This window comes from Saccopteryx leptura, chromosome 3 (assembly GCF_036850995.1).
Source record: "Saccopteryx leptura isolate mSacLep1 chromosome 3, mSacLep1_pri_phased_curated, whole genome shotgun sequence".
Lineage (NCBI taxonomy): Eukaryota > Metazoa > Chordata > Mammalia > Chiroptera > Emballonuridae > Saccopteryx > Saccopteryx leptura.
This window is the reverse complement of record NC_089505.1, coordinates 83640445-83661198: the sequence shown is the minus strand read 5'-3', so window position 1 is coordinate 83661198 and position 20754 is coordinate 83640445. Positions and strand designations below refer to the sequence as shown.

The following is a 20754-nucleotide window of genomic DNA, read 5'->3' as shown; positions in this document are numbered from 1 at the left end:
ACTGCCCCCAGGTCTCCAGCAATCCACCTCCAAAGGACCTCGAGGAACATTCTGGCATTTCCCAGGTCATCACTCTCACTCTCTCCATTCCCCACAAGTGTCAGGGTAAAGCTCAAAGACCCAGAGGGCCTGGCTTGGCCTTGGAGGGCTGCTGGCAGCAAGGGGACTGGTGGTGGTGGGGTTCTGAGGTCTCAGCAGTGGGGCCCCTTTAAGAGGAAAGAGCAGTCTTCAGCCAGGAAAAGGGAGGCCGCAGGTGCTGATTGCTGGTCAGCACTCTTTGGCCAGTGTCTGACCTGACCAGGAAGGCGTCCCTCATGTAGTTGGAGGCCCCTTAAATGCCATCTATTTGTAGCCTGGACCCTGATGGCTGGCAGGAGACATGTGACCCTGGGATGAGTATTTTTGGCTGTGAGGGTGGAGCCTGCATGGTGAGCCCAGCACCAAGCCGCTCTGGGACGGACAGCTCGGACACCCGGCTCTCCTGCCCCGGCTGGCTGCTGGGCCCCAGGTACGACAGCAGCAAGTCCTTCTTCCTGGAGGACAGCTCCCATGGAACCTTCCCTAGAGCTAGAGAGGAGGGTGAGGTTCAGCGGGTCAGGAAGCCACGGTGGTCTGGTATTGAGGCTTCTCCATCTCAGGACTGGACTGGCGGGAGCTGAGACGGCCCGAAGGGCAGCCCCCCACAGTGGGCGGAGAGGTTAGAGGCTTTTCAGCTAGGGTCGGCTTGGGTCACTGAGACAGGGCAGACAGAGGGGCCTTTGCTAGCTTGGCAGGTCCATGTCAGGAGCACAGACCCTGAGGATGACTTAGAGACGTGCTGGCTCACTTCTGTTCTGTGACCTCCTGATTAGGTTCTTCCTGATGACCCGAATGCGCTCCAGCCAGCACCAGCGTGACCTTGGTGAGCTCAGAGGAAGCAGAGCAGCCTATCACAGCCAAGGCTCGTGGAAGGTCATTACCAAAGGCTGGTCACTTGCTGGACACTGTGATTCCTCTCCTATGGCCAGCTGCCACCTGGGGCATGCTGGGACAGGCCAGGGTTTACCCTCGCCAGGTGGGCTCTGCTGTGTACAGTTGGCCTGTCTGGAGGAAAGTCGGAGAGTAAAGCTGACCCAGCTAAGCAGAAGGGGCTTCAAGATGTGAAGGAAAACCACTTCTGTAGTTGAAAATCCAAAAACGAGGATCCTATTTTTTAGTGCACCTCACTGACGTACAGCTGTATTTAGTGGAAGGAATGTGACATGTCATAAAGCTGTCATCTGGGGTCAGTTTGGAAACAGGGACAGTGGGCTGTGGATATTTTGACTTGAAGGAAGCAGTCAGCTTCTCCTGCCTCCCGCTCAGCTTTTGTTCAGGACAGAGATGCTGGCCCAGCCCCGAGCCTGTGTGGAAGGGGCACCCAGCAGGCAGGCAGGTGGTGGCAGTGTGTGAAGACCCTGCGCTCCGAGGCTCACCTGCCCCTGCTAACCCGAGATGGAGAACTTCCAGTACAGCGTCCAGCTGAGTGACCAGGACTGGGCTGAGTTCTCGGCCGCCACTGAGGAGTGTGGCCTCCTGCAGGCTGGCCTGGCCTCTGGGGATGAGCTCCTGTCCAGTGACATTGACCAAGGGGACAGCAGTGGCAGCAGTCCCCCCGGGCCCTGGCCCCCTCACAGGGGGAGTGGCTGGCCTGGCTTTGAAGAGGAGGACAAGGCAGCCACGCAGCAGCTGGTCAGCAGGTCTTGGCAAGAGCCTGTCCTGGCCCTGGAGGTCAGTCAGCAGATGCCCAGCACGTCAGCACGGTCAGAAGCCTGGCCATCCCTCAGCTGTGGTGCCACCCCTCCCGACCAGAGCACGTCCTTCGAAGGGCCAGTATCTTCCAGAGGCAAGATGCAGAGGCTTCTGCAGGGGCCGGCCCCCCGGGACCCTGCCCCCAAGCCCCCTGGTGAGGCTCCTCCGAGCCCTAAGTCCTCAGAACACAGCGCTGCGCCCCAGAGGTCCCCTGGAAGCCCTGGAGCCCTGCCCCGCAGCCCCAGCCGAAAGAAGAGGCGTGCTGTGGGTGCCAAGGGGGGCGGGCGCGTGGGCGCCGCAGGCTCTACTTCCACCGGGCTGGGCTCCCCGCTGCTCACTGAGGCCAGGCCCAAGGAGAGCCGTGGTCCTGCTGGGTCCAGGGGGAAGGGCCTCTCAGATGGGACAGCAGAGCAGACGGCAGGAGCCCGGCAGGACGAGCTGGGGCCGAAGTCTGCAGGAGCCCCTGAGCTGGTGGCCAGACCGGAGCCAGGATTGGACCTATCTACACCTATCCCCACTACTGAGCAAGGTACAGACCTACTCAGAATGACCCCCCAAGCTGAGCTACACACTGTGTCCACACCTGCTCAGGAGCCTTGTCCAGACTTCTCAACAGCTAAGTCCGACATGGCTCCATCTGCACCTGCCTCCAAGCTTCATCCTGACACGACTCTGTCTACACCCACCTGCAAGCCTAAACTGGATGTGGACCTGTCCATACTGGGCCCAGAGGTCAAGCCAGAGGTTGATGCATCTATATCCATCTCAAGAGCTCAGTCTGATGTGGGTGTGTCGATACCTGCCCCCGTGCCCCAGGCTGGGCCTGACGTGGTGGAGGCAGGGATCACCCCACCAGCCAAGCTGGATTTGAGCTCGGTTGTGTCCTCACGGGGGGAGCAAGAGAAGCCCAGAGAGGAGCCCTCAGCAGGTGTCCCTGGACACCTCTTGGGGGAGCCCCCCCCAGGTCCCGTCCAAGCCGCCAAGAAGAAGAAAGTGCGGTTCTCTATGGCTGTGCCAAGCCCTGAGGAGCCAGGGTCCGGAGAGACTTCACATCCCCTCTCACCAGTCACAGCCTGGCCCTCGGCCCCCAGGACAGCAGCAGGGAGCCGCGGGGGGCCTGGAGCTTGGGACGCAGTGGCGGTTGGGCCCGGGCTCCCCCAGCCTCGGATTCTGAAGCACCTTCCCCCTCCTGCCCCCTCTGCCTCTGGGGGGTCTGGGTATAGAAGCTGCTTCGCAGTGACCGTCCCAGAAGCCTATGAGTTCTTTTTTTGTGACACCATCGAGGAGGAAGATGAAGACGCTGAGGAGGCAGCAGAGGCCAGTGAGGCCCCGACCCAAGTCCAGTGGCCAGAAGTGTGTGAGTTTTTCTTCCGGGACTGCAGAACCCAGAGATCTGGGCACCAGGGAGGTCACTCTCCAGCCCTACTCCCACAAGCCAAGCCTGTGCCAGCTCCTCTGCCTGGAGAACCCGTGCCCATCTCCTTCCCTGAGGCCTATGAACACTTCCTTGGGGAGGACAGGCAGGGAAGCGTGCTCGGGCCGGCTGCCCTTCTCCAGCTGCAGGCCACAGAGGCCTCCACGGCGGTCCCCCAGGGAGTGGAGCCTGGCCTCCCACTGGAGCCCAGCCCCGCTGCAGCAGAGCAGCTCGACCTGGTGCTCAGACAAGCAGGTACGTGTCGTGTGGGCCCCATGGCCAATCCAGGTCCTGGGAACACTCTGTCCAGGGATTTCAGCCAGGAGGGCCACTGGGGAGGGGCAGGCCAGAACCCTGGTCGTGAGCCAGAGGGGAGGCCTTGGGAATGATCTGCGAAGGAAGAACCGGTCCCGGCCATCCCAGGACACAGTCCAGGTGGGACAGCCCAGGCCAGGTCACTCAAGGGTTTGGCTGGGCACAGACAGTCACCCTGAGTTCAGGCCCAGATGACACTAGAGCCCTGCCCTAAGCCTCCAGCAGGGCAGACATTGGGGTGGCAGGCGCTCAATGGACGTGGTCTCACATTCCTCCTGGAAGATATTTTAGAAACCAGGAGGTGGTGCCCTAGAGGCATCTCACCCAAGTTGATCTGACTCAACCATGCCACATACTGCCCTGTCTTGGGACAGAGGTATTCCGGGGAAGATGTGACTCAGAAAGTATGTTCCCAGGCCCTGGCCAGTTGGCTTAGTGGTACAGCATCGGCCCAGCATGTGGAAGACCCGGGTTCGATTCCTGGCCAGGGCACACAGGAGAAGCGCCCATCTGCTTCTCCACCCCTCCCCCTCTCCTTTCTATCTATCTTCCTCTCCCACAGCCAAGGCTCCATGGGAGCAAAGTTGGCTTGGGTGCTGAGGATGGCTCCATGGCCTCTGCCTCAGGCGCTAGAATGGTTCCAATTGCAACGGAGCAATGCCCCAGATGGGCAGAGCGTTGCCCCCTAGTGAGCATGCTGGGTGGATCCCAGTCGGGCGCATGTGGGAGTCTGTCTCTCTGTCTCCCTGCTTCTCATTTCAGAAAAATAGAAGGAAAGAAAGAGAGAGAGAGAGAGAGAGAGAGAGAGAGAGAGAGAGAGAGAGAAAGAAAGAAAAAGAAAGAAAGAAAGAAAGAAAGAAAGAAAGAAAGAAAGAAAGAAAGAAAGAAAGAAAGAAAGAGAAAGGGTATTCCCAGACAGCTATGTCCCTGGGCATACGTGTCTAGGACAGATATGTCCCAGGACACACATGTCCACATGTTGGAGTGGAGCAGCTGGAGCTCAGAATATGCTTTTCTTTCCTAGGGGAGCCTTGGGGTCCCCTCACTTCTTTTACCTTCAACCAGAACGACATGTGCCTGGTGTTTGTAGCCTTTGCCACCTGGGCTGTGAGAACCTCAGATCTACATACCCCAGATGCCTGGAAAACAGGTTTGCGGGCCCTGGGGGAAGGTGGGGGGCTGGTGCTCAAAAGTCAAATGGAAGGGCAGGGGTGTCATCTCACCTGCTGGGCCTGCAGGGATGCGGGGTGCTCAAGAGGCCCAGGTTTCTCCTCTGACCTTGCTCCTTCTGTTGCTGACCCATTGCTGGCCCCACTGGCCTCCTTCCACCCTCTGCGGGCTGCCAGGTCATGTAGGCAGAAGGGTGTGACTGGGCTAGGGAGCTGGCACTCAGCAGCCTCCTGCTTCCCTTGCAGTCTTGCTGGCCAACATTGGCACCATCTCCGCCATCCGCTACTTCCGCCGGCAGGTGAGGCGTGGGCGCCACAGCCCCAGCTCCAGCCCCAGCCCCAGCCCCAGCTCCTAGGACCCAGGCTTGGCCCAGGAAGACGCAGGACAAGGAAATGGCCACAGGTGCTCAGGATGAAGTGCTGCCCTCTGGCCTTGCCCTTTGACCCTCGTGTTCCATGGCAGCATCTAGGAAGGAGACAGTGTCCTCAGTCCTGGCTTCCCTGGACTCCCCCTGAAGCCCAGGCTGTGCTCCACACCTGGGAGGGGAGATTTGGGAGGTTGGGTGGCTGGGGCCGAGCAGGGAGCTGGTTAGGAAGGATAGATTAGCAAATGAAAACAGGGCATCCAGCAAGACTGTGATTTCAGATGGGCAATATTTAAGATGGACTTATTCAAAGAAATGATTTGTGGTTTATCTGAAATCAAATTTAACTGGGCGTCTGTATTTTGTCTGGTTACCTAGTTAGAGGGTGAGTGGCAGGACAGAGCGTTGGAAATTAGAAGTGTCAGAGCAGCAGCAAGGCCCCACCTGGAGATCTGGACAGGGGCCAGGAGCAAGGGTCTGGGGGAGAGAAGGGCTCTCTGCTCTGTTCTCAAGTGGGCTGGGCGGGCAGGGCCTCTGAGGCCCCTTTGAGCCCTGAACTCTAGGGCCTGTGACCAAGGCCTCCTTGGCTCCTGCCTGAGACAGCAAGCAGGTACCTATAGGGGTTATAGAAAGATGACCCCCTGTGGGCTGGGGGTCTGCAGGGCAGAGCCTGGAGCCCCTCCTTAGGGGACCCTTGGATGAGGTGTGCCACAGAGTTCATTAGTATCAGGTGGGGGGGCGGGCACCTGGGATTGTCCCAGGGCTGAGAGGAGCCAGCGAGGGGCAGAAAGGTGGGCAGGGACTCAGCTGGGCGCTGGAAGGGCATCGGCTGGAGGCAGCAAGCACAGGTCCCCAGTGTGGTAGGGGCCTCCTGGCTGCCGAGTAAAGAACGTGTGGACAGACAAATAAAATCTTTTTCTCTTATTTCTTGTTTAGTCTCTCCCGAGCAACGCCACCCCACTCACATGTGCCCAGGCAACCCTCCTACCTCTGACCTTGCTGACCTCTGACACTCGTGACCTCTGACTTCACATACTCTGACCCTCATTAACCTAACTTTCTCAGTCCTCTGACCTACACCTCTGTTCCATTCTCCCACTCCCAGGTGAAGCCTCCATCAAGCCCCCTCCCTCACCTCTTTCCCCGGGGGCAGGCCAAGGTCTGGCCCCTCTGGGCATTGCGCCGTGATCTGTGGTCCAGCTGTGCTGGTTTGGCCGTCTTCCTGGCCTCTCCAGAACCCAGAAAACTCAGGGTTCTGGAGACCCCCTCCTCTCCCTGGGGTCAGCCCCTGACTGGGTATTGGGTGGGGGGTAGTTGGCCAATGGCCCCAAAAAGAAAGACCCAGGCCTTGCTGGATAACCCCCCAGGGCTGATGCTGGCAGGTGGTCCTGAGAAGCAGCCTGCCCAGGCCCGTCAGATCCACTGGGTGAGCCCCCCGTCAGCTTCGGTTGCTCCACGGGGCCACTGCTGGCAGGAGGGAGATGGAGCCTTGTCCCAGACGTTGTCATAGTTCCTGGGGGGTTCACCGTCTGGTGGGGGGGCAGACTCTTTGTGCCTTCAGGAAGCAACACCCAGAGCTCCCCCCAGAGAGAGGCAGGGTTTCCCACTCACCTGGGGGAGGCAGCAGTGGGTCGGGTGAAACTTCCCTGGAAGGGGAGACCTGGAGACCCCAAATACAGTGTGAGAGCCAAGCCCTGGGGAAGGAGGCTCGGAGACCAGCCCATGAACTGCCATGTCTCTCTGTCCTTGGTCTCCACTGCCCCCATCATCCCTCGGGGTCCTGGGAGGCCCCACAGAAACCCCTCCCCAGGATGGGGGCTGCTACTCACAAGCTGAGGGGAGTCTGGGGGCCGGGGCCCGCGGCCCTTGATGGAGCCCCGGTGCCGCTGAGAGGCTCGGGACTGAAGGGCTCCCTTCCTGAAGAGGAAGTGGGAGCCGGAGACTCCAGAGCTGGGATCGGAGATGGGCACGGACACAGGGACGGAGGGGAACGGGCTCGAGGGCTCAGGTTCCTGCGCGCTCTTCATTGCAGTGAGGAACTGCCAGGAAAGTGCTGGTGACTTGAGGCCCTGGGCTGGGCCCCTGTGCAGCTGACGGACCCCTGCCCGCAGACCCCCTCTGCTTCTCATGGCTTGAGCAGACCTCAGGCTTCCTCTTAACCTCAAGCTGTGGCAACTCCAGACCCCAGAGGAAGAAACATAGTCTAGATCTGACTCCAAACATCAGGCTGTGGGAACATCCAGCCCTTTCTGTCACCAGCGGGGCACTGACCTCATCCAGGCCCCGGACGTCTTTGACTTTGTGGTGGGAGGTAGCAGGTGGTGTGTAGGGGTCAGCGTACAAGGGGGAGTGAGGTGTCTCCAGTGAGTGGTCTGGGGCCTCTGGGCCACCCTCCAGGCTCAGCCTGGTCAGCTGCAAGCAAGAGGCGGAAGAAATGGGTTTCCTGGAACCAGACACACCCAAGTTCTCCTTCCTCCTCGCAAGAAGCTTCTGGGTGGCTCTGAGGCCACCTGGGCCTGAAAGACAGAGGCCAGGGTGGTGGATGGCAAAGGGAGAGCCGGGCCCGGGGCTGGGGTCGGTGTCTGGGCCTACCTTGGTCAGGTCCAGCTGCAGCAGGGTAGTTGGGCCAGGCCCCTCGCCTGGGCCCTTGCTCCTGGGTGACCGACTGCTGCCACCACGTCTCAGCGTTGTCTTCTGCCCTCTGGTGCTGGTACAACTAGGGTCGGCCTGGTGCTGTGGGGAGTAGGACCTTCCAGAAGGTTTCCAGGGCCCTCTCCCACACTACCCTCTGAGTCCCCGCCCCTGAGCTAATGTCTCCTGAGGGATGGGGTGTCATGGAGACCCAGGCTCTGCAACACAAAATTGCCTCATGGCCCCTGCGTCTTTCCCTGCCCACACCCAGATACTCACAGGCACTGGGTGGGCAGGGCAGCTAGCTGTGGAGGACACGGGGCACTCCGGGAGGGAGTGGCTGGTACGAGTAGAGGGGCTGGTCTGTCCATCTGAAGAGAGCGAGCCTCGGCCACTGCCCAGGACCTGTCAGCAGGCAGGGAACGGTGAGCGGCGTGGCACCCTCTCCCTACTGACCTACATCCAGCCCTCCTGTTTCTGTTACCACCCGGGGCCTGATGACCCCTCACCTGGATGGGCATCCGCAGCCCCGGGAGGCTCTCAGGGCCAGGCAGTGGGGGGACCCCCTCCCTGCAGGAGACGGTCTGCAGGCAGAGCAGCCAGTGACTGTAGTCCTCGTAACTGGCACACAGCACTCGGATGGTATTGATGAGGCGGCCTGGCACACAGATACCATAAGGTGTCCCCCAACCCCACTGAAGAGCTGGCACCCACTGGGCTCAGCCTCCCAGGCCCAGCGGCAGCCCACCTTCGATCAGGAAAGAGCGAATCTGCTTCTCCTTCTCCTCCAAGTTGATGTGGATGGCACTGAGCGGAAGCTCCCCCTGTGGGGGCAGCAATGGAGCACGGAGCCTTTGTCTGCAGGCAACCCTGGACCTCTGCCCGGGCCTATCACTCCTCTGCCCTCCAGAGCTGGGGCAAGGCTGACAGTCCTGAGGAAGCCAGGTGCTCCCATCTGACCTGGGGACAGGTTCACACCCCTCCCCTCCCCTGGCCTCTGTGTGGGGCCTTCATCAACCAATGGCAGGTGCAGACGGACACTTATGAGACGGACATTCCCCCATCACCGCTAAGACTAGGAGGGGATGTTGGGGGCACTGAAGCCCCCATGTGTGTTTCTCAGCAACTAAAAGCCATGACCACCTCCAGGTCATGATAGCTGAGGACCCTCCAGGTGATACAGGTGCCCAGGCAGGGCCCCTCTTGCGCACATCAGAGCTGAGACCAGACTGACCAGGGCAGCAGGCTGGGAGGGTGGGGCCAGTATGCTCTGTCCCAACTGGCCCCGAAATACAGGTTTCTCCTGAGCTGCTGCCCCCTCCCACCCCTACGCACAGGGCACCTCCCTGGGGCGTGTCACAGTGGGGAAGACCCACCTTAAAGCGAAGTCCGTCAGCTTCCTCTGAAAAAATGGCCAGGGAAGTTGGGTACAGGACCAGGATCCGGTCCCATTGCTCCTGCCAGGTGGTTCAAGGTTAGAGTGGGGTCTCCAGTGGTGTGCAGCAAGGGCCTGCCTCCCACTTGCTGCTTCCACACCACCTCCACCTCTCCCCCACCCCATGTCCCCCTGCCCACCTCTGACGGCAGATGCTGCAGCTTGACCCTCGAGGCACAGATGGCACTGCCTACCACTTGGCGCCCCCATGCCGACCGCAGCTGGGTCACCCTGTGCTGCAGACTCCAGGGGAGCTCGTCCTCAGGGGGGCCCTGGGAAAGGGGAGTCAGGGTAGGCGGGCAGGTGGGGAGAGAGACTTGGAAAGGGGTGTGGGTTTCCCAGCACTGACCTGAGGGGGCACTGAATGCCTGCGCTGCAGCCCTCCCAGGAGGGCCATCTGCTTTTCCAGGTGGTAGAGCCAGCGGCCTAGCTCTGCATGGCTGGGGCAGAGCACCAGCAATGGGGCGGGCAGTGGGCCTGTGAGTGGAGGAGCAGGGTGGGCTGGGCTAGCAGTCCATAGAAGAGGCCTCTCCCAGAGCTGCGTGCAGACTCCAGGAGCCTGTGGCACCATCCAGGACCGGTTCCCCTCCACCCCAGCCTCCACGTGGCCGTGTGCCCATTGGATGAAAAGTCAGGACCCCTCAATATGCTCAGGTTCCTGCCAGTGTCCAGAGCAGCCCTAGCTCCTCATCCTTCTGGGGCCGGGACCACTCATTCCCCCTACACACCTGTGATCTGGAAGGCGTGTTCTCTGGACCCCTCCAGTGGACAGATGCTCAGTTCCATCAGTGGTAACAGCCCCTGGCAGAGCACAGCAGGAGGGGGTGGCTGGGGGACCCTTAGGGACAGGGACCACCATCTCCCAAGGGGCTTTACCCTTGTCCCCCTAGCCTCCTTCCTCTGTCCACTTCCCTCACCTGGAAAGTGAGTCCCTCAGAACCGTGGGCTTGGAAGTAGAGGTGGGAAGGGAATAGCTCCAGGTAGCAGTCGCTGACATCCTGGGGGGAGCAGGGCCGCCATCTGAGTGCTGGGGGGCAGGTCACTGGATAGGCCCCAAGCACCCACCCGACATGGCCCCCACCTGGCTGTGCTGGAATCTCAACTGGACCTTGGCGTAGTGTACAACCTTGCCCAGGTTCCTCACAGGCACCCTGCGTCGCCCCTTCTTGAAAACACTCAGGAACGGCTGATCCAGGTGTTCTCGCTGACTTTCCAGGCCCGGGAGGTCCTGTAGGGAGCAGAGCTCAGGGGAAGGGGCCTGAACCCCAGGACACACACACGCACATGCAGAGCCTCACTGCCCGGCATGGAATCACGCAGTCCGTGGTGGAGACAGTGATGTTTGGACTCGAAGGAGATTCCTAAGCTATGTACTCTTGTTTTGGTTACTCAGCACCCCAAGACTTCTCAGTCACAGGGTTTTGGATGTCTGAGTGAGATGATGCTTAAAACTCTCCTGCATCTCCAGTGTTGGCCGGTTAATTCTTGATTCTAACAAAAAAGGGAGGGGAGCCCTGATTTACATTTGCCAGTCCCTCCATGGCCCATTTCGAGCTGCCAATGTGACATCTGTGAACTTGGAGCTGGGAAGAGAGTGCATGCCCTGAATGTCACTTAGTGGAGGCCAGGCAATGGCTGAGGGGTCCTCTGCCCCCCCCCAGACCTCCCCATCTTCTTCCCACAAACACTTAGCCAATTCTGGGACAGAGAGGCCTCTACAAATGGGCACTTCATTATCAGACTGGGAGTCAGACAGGGATGGGTGCTGGCCTAGCTGGAGGCGTGAGCTGTGGAGGAGGCCATGCTCCCTCTGGGAACTGGCAGGGGCTGCCTCACCAGCTGCTGTGCCCTAGCCAAGCTGAGCCACCCCTGAGACAAGCCCAAGAATGTGCACAGACAGACACACAGCTTCCCAGCCTCCCTGCCTCTGGGTGGGGCCTCCTGCACCCACACCCAGTTCGGGGAATGACGCCAGGATGGGACCATGAAAACTAGGCCACGGAGCAGGAAAGGTTGTACAGCTGGCCCTGTGGCCCAGGCTCAGTCTTAGGGTCTAGAGAGGAGTTAGCTCAGAGCCACCATGGGCAAGACCCAAGAAGAGCTGGCTTCTCCTGGGCCCCGTCTGCTGAGGTACAACATGCCTGGTTCTCTCTTCAGCTGCCAGTCCTGGCAAGAGAGGACCACCACACCTCTCAGGACTTCACCAGGGTCTTATGATGTGTTCTGGCCTGGGCAGCAGGAGCTGAGGTCTGAGATGTGGCCACACAGAAGGACCCCATTCCTTTGAAGGAGCACAATTTCTGAAGCCAGTGTTTGCCCACAGGGAGCCCCAGGACCTTAGAGGGTATGAGAGGGGACAGGCTGGGGCTTCCCAGCCTGACAGAAACACATTGGAAAGGTGGGCTGTGACCTGATCAGGTGGTGGGTGCAGCATCCCGACCTGGGATGCTGAGGACCCAGGTTCAGAACCTCAAGGTCACTGGCTTGAGTAAGGGGTCACTGGCTCAGCTGGAGCTCCCCAGTCAAGGTGCGTATGGGAAGCAATCAATGAACAACTAAAGTGCTGCAACTACGAGTTGATGCTTCTCATCTCTTTGCCTTCCTGTCTGTCTGTTTGTCTCTGTCTGTCTCTTGGTCTCTGTTGCTCTTGCATGGAAAAAAAAAAAAAGAGAATGGAAGGAAGGAAGAAAGAGAAAGAAGAAAAAAGGAAAGAAAGAACGAAAGAAAGAAAGAAAGAAAGAAGACAGGCTGTCTGTGGAAGCCCGTACTAGCACAAGGACCGAGGTGCACAGGGTAGAGTCCTGGCCCAAGCCTCTGGCACAGGCACAAGTGTCCTTAGATGCTCCTCGAATTAGAACTTGGGGGTCATTTCCCTCACATGTTGGGGCCTCGGCACATAGCGGGGCCTCACCCCAGCCCAATGCCAGCCTTCTGGGGGAGCTGGGTGTCTCTCCTTCTCAGCTAACTCTTAGCCCTACAAGAGCTAGGCAGGGGGAGGAGATGGCTTTCAGTTCAGTAGTGCTTGGCAGCCAGTCCTTGCTGTGCATGGTGAGGGGTTGGGGAGGAGGGGGGAAGACACAGGGTGTTGCTATGGGAGAAGGCAGTGGTGGATGCTGGAGACACCTTGGAAAGAAACTGAGGCCTAGAATAGGTGAGAGTCTGGCTCACTGTTCACCGAAGCCCCTTACTAAGTAAAGAGGGGGTAGGAAGTGGGATTCACATCCACACTATGAACACAACATCCAAGCCCACCTAGTAACAACTCAAAGATACGCGTGTTTGGTCCAACCGGAATGTGCCTGGCCAGGCTGTCCACTTCTGGACCAGGCAGGCAGACCCCAGGACTTTCCTCCTGGCCACAGTGCCCTCTCCGAGGCGGCAGACTCTGGAGGCCCCGCCCACCGCCGCTGTCTGGCGCTCGCTCACCCATTGACTCAGACTCGGTCCCGGTTTCGCTCTCAGCCAGATGAGCTCCTAGGGCGGGGCTGTTCCTACTTCCTCACCTTGTTCTGGATTTGACGACCCCTCCGCCCGCCCCGGCTGACCCAGGAGACCCTGAGCTGAGCAGATACAGAGCACGCACACTCAGCCACACACAGACCACCGCCGCCGCAGCCCTGGGAGGCCGGCCGGAGCTGGGACACGCCCGCCGCCGCTCACCGTCCCAGGGATGTAGTAGAAGATCTTGTCGGCCGTGGTGTCCCCGTCAGGACCGGCCTCCGTGCCAAACAAGCCAGCCAGCTTTCTCATACTGTCCTCTCTGGGGACAAAGGAAAGGGGCACACAGGCTAGCCCCCGAGGCAGGTTGAGGGTGACCCTGTGACCCAGCATCGAGGCCATGCCCACTTCTCACCTATTTCCCTTCAGCGAGGGCTTTCTGGAGAAGGAGGCCCGAAGCCTCCTAGGGGCCTGAGGGACGCAGTGGCTGTTCCCCATGGGCAGTGGTGGCGTCTGGCCCCAGCGAGCAGGTCGATGGATCTGGGTCCCTCGGTCCTAAACCTCCTGCCCCCACCTCCCAGGGGCGGAGCTATGGGACATTTCTCACCCCGTACCCAAGGGCGGGGCAAGGGTGGAGCCTCTCTAGGAAGAACCAGCCCCTACCTGAAACGAGCCTTTCAGTCCTCTGCCCTGGGTCCTTCACACCAGCAGGTCAGCCTAGAAAGTGGGTTGGGGAAGCTCTGCTGGCCCAGGCAAGAGCCCCTATCTCAGCCTCTGGTCTGTACAGGAGGGGCCTCAAAGGCCTGGCCCCTGAGGGTGTGGCCTGCCTGAACTTAGGCTGGGGTGTCTGGGGCTAGAGCTTGGAGAGCCCAGGGACCCCCTTTGAGGCACCCCATGTGAGCATACATCCTGTTTCCACCTCAATGCCAATCTGAGTCACCAGTGACTGTAAGGGGGTGTGTACAACATGGGAGAGAGGGAAGCCAGGACCCTATCCAGCCACATCTCTCGCCTTGGCTCATATGTCACTCCAGGTCAAGGGGCCAAGGTCAGGGTCCCACAGGCTTAACCAGAATCCAGGAAGGAAGCTACAACCATACCAGGCGGGTCTGGTACAGTCATGATGAGCCTGGGGCGAGACAGGGGCAATTGAGGGACTCTCAGGAGCAGGCTGACAAGGTCATGGTCAAGTATTCATCCAGGACATCACAGGCCTGACCTGTGGTGGCGCAATGGATAAAGTGTTGACCTGGAAATGCTGAGGTCGCCGGTTCGAAACCCTGGGCTTGCCTGGTCAAGGCACATATGGGAGTTGATGCTTCCAGCTCCTCCCCCCTTCTCTCTCTCTCTCCCTCTCCTCTCCAAAAATGAATAAATAAATAAATAAATAAATAAAACAACATCCAGGACATCACAGCTCTGCACCCACTGGGTGTGACTGTGCTGCCTCCAAGGCCCAGCAGCCAACACAGTACCTCAGCCCCAGCTGTATGCTTGCCCCCAGACCTTCCCCATCAGGAAGGAGCCCAAAAGGCAGAGATGCACACTTGGACTCAGGCCCAGAGCCCAAGAAACATGTTTATTGTTCAAGTTGGCTCATATTGCTGTGAGGGATCTGTGGCACATGTGTGCCCAGCTCAGTGCAGGATCCAGAAGAGATACCACGCCCACAGTAGGAAGCCCCCTTCACGCCCTCCATGGGAGTGTACCTTGCCTCCAGAGGCAAGGGTGGTGTGCAAAGCAAAGGCTGGGGAGTCTGCACCTGCTCAGAAGGCTGCCCCCACCCAGCCTGGCAGGCTGCTCTGCCTCTACCCCTTGGTCCCTCCAGGTCTGCAAAGTCCGAGTTGGCCCTGACCCACAGACAATGAGAGTGTCTACTCTCATCACTCCCTGGAGGCCCCCGTGGGGCAGAAGGTACCCAGGACGGCAGTTTGGTCCCAGAGACACAGGATACTTCCAGAGTAAACGTATGAACTGGTAGCTGCAGCACTGTTCATCGATCAATAAATACTGAATAAATAAACGCGTAAATAAATGGTACACATATAAACGAACACCAAGGAATGAAGACAGAAATGGGTGGCCTCGACGCATAGAAATGTGGACAGACGGTGCAGGATGACCCTGGTGGGGGCCAAAGAACCCAACCCCGACACATGGTCGAGGGGTGGGAAGCGCTGGGGCCCTGTGTGGGGCTTAAGGCATGTGGGAAGCTGCGAGGCCCAGCCTCTCTGCAGTCAGGCCCTGGGTCAGAGGCTGGTGGAGGACACCGACAACGTGGGCGAGGACGGAGGAGGGAAGTTGAGCAACTCGAGCACTGCCACGCCCACACTGCTGCGCCGCGTGAACATGCAGGACGCAGCCACCCACTTGTTGGTCCTAGGGTTGTATTTCTCGATGGAGTTGAGGCTGGAGCTGCCGTCATTGCCCCCCACGGCATACAGCCAGCCGTCCATGGCCACCAGGTCGTGGGTGCTCCTGGGGATGGGGGAGGCAGGTGTGAGCCATGAGGGTGGGGCCAGAGGCCCGTGTAGAAGCCTCTGGGGGTGGGGCCATGGGAGGAGCCTCTGCGGCAGGGCCTCCTGGAGCTGGGGTCAGGGAAGTGTTCCAGGGGGCATGGGAGGGAGGCAGGCATACCATGCAGGGATGAGACACACGTCAGTCAGTCTCAGGGGAGCAAACCCGCTGTGGTGGTGACAGGGGCCCACTGCCAGCCTGTGGGGGGTGGCACAGCGCACCTCCGGATGTTCATGGGTGCCACACTCTCCCAGGCCCCGGCTTTGGGGCTGTATCTCTCCACAGAGTTGAGGCAGCTGGTGCCATCATTGCCGCCGGCCACATAGAGAGCCCCTTCCAGCACCGCCACACCAGCTGAGCTGCGCCGGCTCAGCATGGAGGCTACCGGCGTCCACGTGTTCACCTGTGGTGAGGGCCCTCTGAGGATAGACCCACCACCAGCCTCCCTCCACCTCCACAGAGAAGACCCCATTCTGGGGTGGGTGTGAGCGGGGTGTGCAGAGCGAGAGACAGGTCTAAGGGGCTGATGCTTTGGCAGATGTGGGTGGGCGGAGTGAGGACCCCAGGCAGCCCTCAGGAAGGGGAACTACATCTGTGGTTGGGGTGTTTCATACCTGGGGCTCATACTTCTCCACAGTAGCCAGGTGTGATGAGCTGTCATAACCACCCACGGCGTACAGGTTGCCATCTGCAGGGAATCAACATGTCCATGGTGTGCCTGCTCTATGTGGGGTCTCCAAGGTGGGGAGACCCCACACACAGGGGAGGGCACTACAGCAAGCAAGCCCTGTCACCCACCAAGCATGGCCACACGAACGTATCGCCTTCGGGTGCTCATGGCAGCGATGGACGTCCATGTTCCCGTCAGGGGGTCATAGCGCTCAGCACTGGGGACAACAGGGCCGCTGCTGACCTTGAGCAATAGCAGGCCAGGACCTGCCCTTCCCTGTAGAATGACTGAAATATGTGCTGGGATGTCAGTGAGACTGACCCAAGAGTCACACTGGAGGAGGAAGCAGGCCTGCTGGGTGTGCACGGGCCCCTGCCTGCCTGGGGGGTCCTGTGAAAGTGTCCACCCGGACCCAGCCCACAGCCTGGTGGGAAGGAGCCAAGAGGAACAGAAGGGGCATGTGGGCTGGCACAGATGAAACAGCCTCAGGGACTTGAGTCAGGCAGGGTCCCTCTCTGCTCCCCTCAAGGTATGACCTCTGTAGTCCTGATGCAACCACACCTGCTGCGGAGCCCCTCCTGAAAGGCCACCCTGCTCTCTGACCCCCACCACTACCTGTTGAGGCAGGAGGCCCCATCGTAGCCACCGGCTGCATACAGGAGCCCATGCAAGGCAGCCACACCCAGGCAGCTGCGCCTCGTGCCCATGGACACCTCAGGCTGCCAGGTGTTGGTCACAGGGTCGTACGACTCTACGGTGGCCAGGTCTGAAGTTCCGTCGTAACTAGGAGAGGGGTCCACTGCCGGTCAGGGCTGGCCCCATGGGCACACACCGACCCCTGACCCGAGAGCAGCTTTCATGCTTACCCGCCCACTGCATACAACCGGTTCCCAACTGCCGCCACACCCACCCGGGCTCGGCGTGTGGACATGGAGGCCACCACGTGCCAGCGGTCAGTGCGTGTGTCATAGGCTTCACAGTCTCCATGGATGGCAAACAGGCTCCCGCCACCTAGGGGTGGGGAGGTGATGGGGCAGGATGAAGGGCCCAGGGAGGCAATGGGATGGGGGCTCTGGCACAGAGGGAGGCCGAAGGGATGGGCTCCAAGGGTGGAGATGGGGATTTGTGAGTGAGTCACACCACACAGGGTCTTCCATAGGCAGACAAGAAGCAGGCATTAGGCGGTTGCAGGATGTGACCAAGACAGGAAGGTGGGTTGGTGCTAGGCTCATGGATAGAAGACACAGGACAGAGATGTGAGGGGAGAGGAAGGGAAGGTGGGGAAACCAGTCATGGGGGACAGGACAGGTGGGCATACCCACAGCGAAGAGCACAGGGCCAGCACCCTCACAGCGTCGGGGCCGTGTGCGACTAGTGCCCAGGACTCCTCTCTGCTCTGGCAGCAGGTGGAACTTGAGGGCCTCGATAAGCAAGTCCTTGCAGTCAGGGTGGTGCCTCACCAGGCTTTCAGCATCCACATGGCCAAGCAGGAAGTCCCGGCTCAGCAGAGGCAGACGCACACACTTCATCAGCTGGGGTGCAGGGTGACAGAGTCAGGCAGCAGGTAGAACACATGGGCACACTTTATCCTAGCAGTGAGACACCCCCAGTACCTGTCCACCTGTGCATCGGACACGTCTTGAAACGTGTGCCTACGTCACCCCTGTGATATCCCTGGACCCAGGGTAGCCCAGGCACACCCCAGGCCCTCAGACACTGCATTCCCTTCTAGACAGAGGGGATAGCTAAGGGGCTGGCCTCACCCGTGGGACATGCTGCCTCCGAGCATCCACGTCGTGCTTGACCCAGCTCAGGACGGCACGATAGACGTCCTCCTCTGAAGGCACGTTCAGGCTGTCACTAGAGACCAGTTCCAGCACCTGGGGGTGGGGACCCTCAGACCTGAGATCTGGGTAGGATCTTGGGGGCCCATGGAGTCCTGAAAGTGCCTGGGAGGAAGAGTCCAACGGGGGCCCAGTGCTCCTATTAGGGGGGCCAAGCAGGGTCAGGAGCCACAGATCTGGTTCCTGGGGGCCCAGGCCCAGAGCAATCCTGGGACGTGGAACCAGGGACTAGGGTTTTAGGCAGAGATGTGGTTAGAAGCCAAAGGAGAAGGCTTGGGTGGGGTCAGAAGATGAGGATAAGGAAGGGGCAACGGATGACTGGTGGGGCTGCAACATGGGTCAGAGGCTATGAATAAGGGTTGAGGGGCAGAAGCCCAGGTTTTAAGGGCCCAAATGATGGGGGCCAGAGGTCCAAGGGCTGGGTGCTATTCTGGGGTCCAGGGACTGGGTCACAGCCCAGGCTGTGCCCCAGCTGACATGTTACCTGCTTCAGTGGCAACAGCATGAACTCCTCGGTCTTGGCCACGTCCACGAAGTGCTGCAGCACGTACCTGTGCGCCGCCTTGAGTAGGTCGCTGCACGAGTGTGTGTCGGCGAAGCCCCGGATGCCCAGACAGTTGGAGGGGTCGAGCTGACTCAGCAGGAACTTGCAGCAGGCGTCACGGACGCCGTTCAGCTGCAGAAGGCTGGCGGCTGGGAGCAGAGTCTGTGGGTGAGGTGGGAGAGAAGGCCAGGGGAGCAGGGACAATGAAACAGGTGCAAGGAGGACTGAGGCAGGAGACCAGTCAGAGGACAGGACGGGAGGAGTGAGGCAGTCTCACCTGCACGTTGCCTTCACCCACGACTATCTCAGCTGTGTACGCAAACTGCACCAGCTGGTCCAAGGCCTGAGGGTCGATGTCATGCAACGTCACGTGCGTCTGGCGGCTCTCACTCATCTCATCTGTGGGGACAGTAGGTCAGACCAGTTCCACCAGAGAGACCCACAGAGCCCCCCAGTGCTCACAGGGTGGGGTGGTACTTGCTTGTGAACATAGCGTGGAAGTAGGGACTGCAGGAAGCCAGCACCACCTTATGAGCTCGGATCTCCTTGGCGGCCACGTGCAGAACAATGTCACACAGGAGGCCTCGCTGTCGCATGCGGCTCATGGCCACGAAGGCATCATGGTAGTGCCGCTTGGAGTTGTGGGACACTGTATGGCCCTCACGGCTCAGCAGCTGCATGGCACCCTCCATGGGAGCTGTGGGCCGAGCCTGTCGGATCCGTGCACGCTCTGCCTCAGGGCTGCCAATGGGCAATGTCAGGTTAGGGTCTGTCTGGGCAGGGCCAGGGCACCCAGGAGGCCACTCCTTCCCCCAGGGCCCATACCTGCGCCCATCAAAAACTTCCTCTGCGGCCTGGGCTTACCCCACTCTGTTCCCCCACTTCCAGGAGCCTCCCACCTTCTCTTATGAGGTCGCAGTATTGAACCTGTACTGCTTCCTCTACCCACCCCTTCTCAGGCACCATATTCCACACTGCCTAGGTGACCCCCATCAGAACCAGGTTTTCCTCTGTCCATCGCTGGCCACCCTTCCCGGGCCCCTACTGGAGATCGGTGTCCTCAGCCTGGGCTGGTACACAGGAAGTGCAGAGGTGAAACTGGTCAGTGGTGTCAGACAGCTCTGAAGAGGACCCCTACAGCCCACCAGCAGGTGTGACCTCACTTGACCCTCAAGAGCGGCTCCGCCAGCCCTCCTGACCCCTGCCCACCCTCCACTCAGCAGACAAGCGGCCAGAGTCTGTGATCTGTGCAGCCATGATTCAAGGGCTGCATGAGGGGACAGTCTCCGGGAGCAGCCACCTCTGGACGGCCTACCCTGAGTCCTCCGTGTGCGCGGATAAACGGATGGGGGGGAGCAGAATGAACCTACCACTTGCTGGGCGCCGAGGCCGCCCCCTCCGGGCAGCCTGCCAGAGTCAGCGCGCGCCTCTCCCTCCCTCCTTCCAAGACCCACTCAGTCCCTGGCCCGGCTCACGATTCCCAACCCTCTGGCCCACTCACGCCGGCGGCTGTGGCGGCGGTGGCGGCGGCGGAGCCTCGGGCGCGGGCCCCGGGCTGCCGTGCTCCGGGCTTTGCGTCCTGCCGGCCGGGCGCTCGCTACGCGGCTGCATGGGTTTGTCCACGGGACCCACCGCCGATCCGCGGAGGACACACAGACTAACGGATGCACAGACCGCTGGAGGGCTGCTCGGCGGTGGCGGCCAGCTCAGCTTCCCTTGCGTCGCCGCTTGCCCTCAACCGCTGTTTCTCGGCGCCGCCCGCCCCGCCTTCCGCGCTCCCCGGTGGCTCCCGGCACGCAGCGTAGGACGCGCATTCTCGCAAACTCCCAGCGCCACGCCCACCTCCTCCTTCAGGGAGACCCCGGGCCCCTGCCACTTCTGTCCAGCAAGGTTCCCGGGCCTACCCCGCCGCCCTCGCCAGTAACTCATTCAAGAAGCCCCCCCCCCCACCCCCCGCCCTCCTACAAGTACCAGGCCTTGGGCTGGGCTCTGGCTGCGGAGGTCGGGGAGGGTGGAGCAGGATGCAGGGCCTGAGGGATCTGATCAGAGTCTCATCCGCGCCCCGAAGCTGTGAGATCCACTCTAGTTGGATCTTGCCATCCACACCCGCATACCCTCACGCTTAAGCGGATGGAACTGTGAAAGAGGACACAGGCTGGCCACTTCACCTCCTTCTTTCCCCAAGGCAACCTTCTAGCCTCTGGGCTTTTGCACCTGCGGTCTGTTCCCATAGACAGCACAAAAAAAGTGGCTGTCCATGCCGAGCCCGACGTTGTGAGTTTATGCAGATGTGTTCAGAGGTGAATTCCCAGCAGAGGGAGGAGTCGCTGGATTGAAGTATCAAACATAATACTTTTAGGTAGATTTGGCCAAACTGGCTTTAATGACAGCGCCTGCCCCCACCACAAGGATTATGGGATTGTCCAGTGAAATGGAAACGTAGTCCTGGCTCGGATCCTCCTTTGATAAAAGGGCAAGGCTGGCCTGGCCATCAAAGTGTCATTTATCTTTTGGTAAACGACCCAACTATAGCATCTCTGTTCTTACTTTGGCTTGTTTTTCCTACCACAGTGTTGGCTTTCTAGAATTGATTTGAGTTCTCCGTATAGGAGTTCTCTGTTGACGCGTTTTATTCGTTGTCC

General features: G+C 60.1%; 3 protein-coding genes across 7 annotated transcripts; 1 reads left to right on the top strand and 2 right to left on the bottom strand.

The window, feature by feature from the left end:
• The first annotated feature begins 408 nt into the window (after positions 1 to 408).
• Positions 409 to 5957, top strand: PERM1 (PPARGC1 and ESRR induced regulator, muscle 1). Of its 2 annotated transcripts, none has more exons than XM_066374744.1 (4): positions 409 to 508; positions 852 to 3439; positions 4565 to 4649; positions 4915 to 5957. In XM_066374744.1, exons 2-4 carry the CDS (start codon positions 1474 to 1476, stop codon positions 5273 to 5275), a joined length of 2412 nt encoding a protein of 803 aa, XP_066230841.1. In that variant the 5' UTR covers positions 409 to 508; positions 852 to 1473; the 3' UTR covers positions 5276 to 5957. The 2 variants fall into 2 exon arrangements, with proteins under 2 accessions (XP_066230841.1, XP_066230842.1); XM_066374745.1 differs by having other exon boundaries at positions 4524 to 4649; positions 4915 to 5166.
• Positions 5945 to 13109, bottom strand: PLEKHN1 (pleckstrin homology domain containing N1). Of its 2 annotated transcripts, none has more exons than XM_066374746.1 (16): positions 12953 to 13109; positions 12760 to 12859; positions 10181 to 10327; positions 10017 to 10097; positions 9828 to 9900; positions 9449 to 9576; positions 9240 to 9371; positions 9041 to 9121; positions 8413 to 8488; positions 8174 to 8322; positions 7944 to 8069; positions 7626 to 7766; positions 7305 to 7445; positions 6863 to 7072; positions 6645 to 6693; positions 5945 to 6562 (listed from the first exon to the last, which is right to left on the bottom strand). In XM_066374746.1, exons 1-16 carry the CDS (start codon positions 13033 to 13035, stop codon positions 6447 to 6449), a joined length of 1833 nt encoding a protein of 610 aa, XP_066230843.1. In that variant the 5' UTR covers positions 13036 to 13109; the 3' UTR covers positions 5945 to 6446. The 2 variants fall into 2 exon arrangements, with proteins under 2 accessions (XP_066230843.1, XP_066230844.1); XM_066374747.1 differs by having other exon boundaries at positions 10226 to 10327.
• Positions 13110 to 14090: 981 nt separating this feature from the next.
• KLHL17 (kelch like family member 17) lies at positions 14091 to 19873 on the bottom strand. Of its 3 annotated transcripts, none has more exons than XM_066374741.1 (12): positions 19614 to 19873; positions 18594 to 18853; positions 18390 to 18511; positions 18053 to 18274; positions 17488 to 17673; positions 17043 to 17256; positions 16591 to 16735; positions 16340 to 16507; positions 15853 to 15941; positions 15669 to 15742; positions 15276 to 15457; positions 14091 to 15015 (listed from the first exon to the last, which is right to left on the bottom strand). In XM_066374741.1, exons 1-12 carry the CDS (start codon positions 19721 to 19723, stop codon positions 14787 to 14789), a joined length of 2001 nt encoding a protein of 666 aa, XP_066230838.1. In that variant the 5' UTR covers positions 19724 to 19873; the 3' UTR covers positions 14091 to 14786. The 3 variants fall into 3 exon arrangements, with proteins under 3 accessions (XP_066230838.1, XP_066230839.1, XP_066230840.1); XM_066374742.1 differs by having other exon boundaries at positions 17488 to 17604; XM_066374743.1 differs by having other exon boundaries at positions 14886 to 15015; positions 15175 to 15457.
• Between the last annotated feature and the right edge of the window lie 881 nt (positions 19874 to 20754).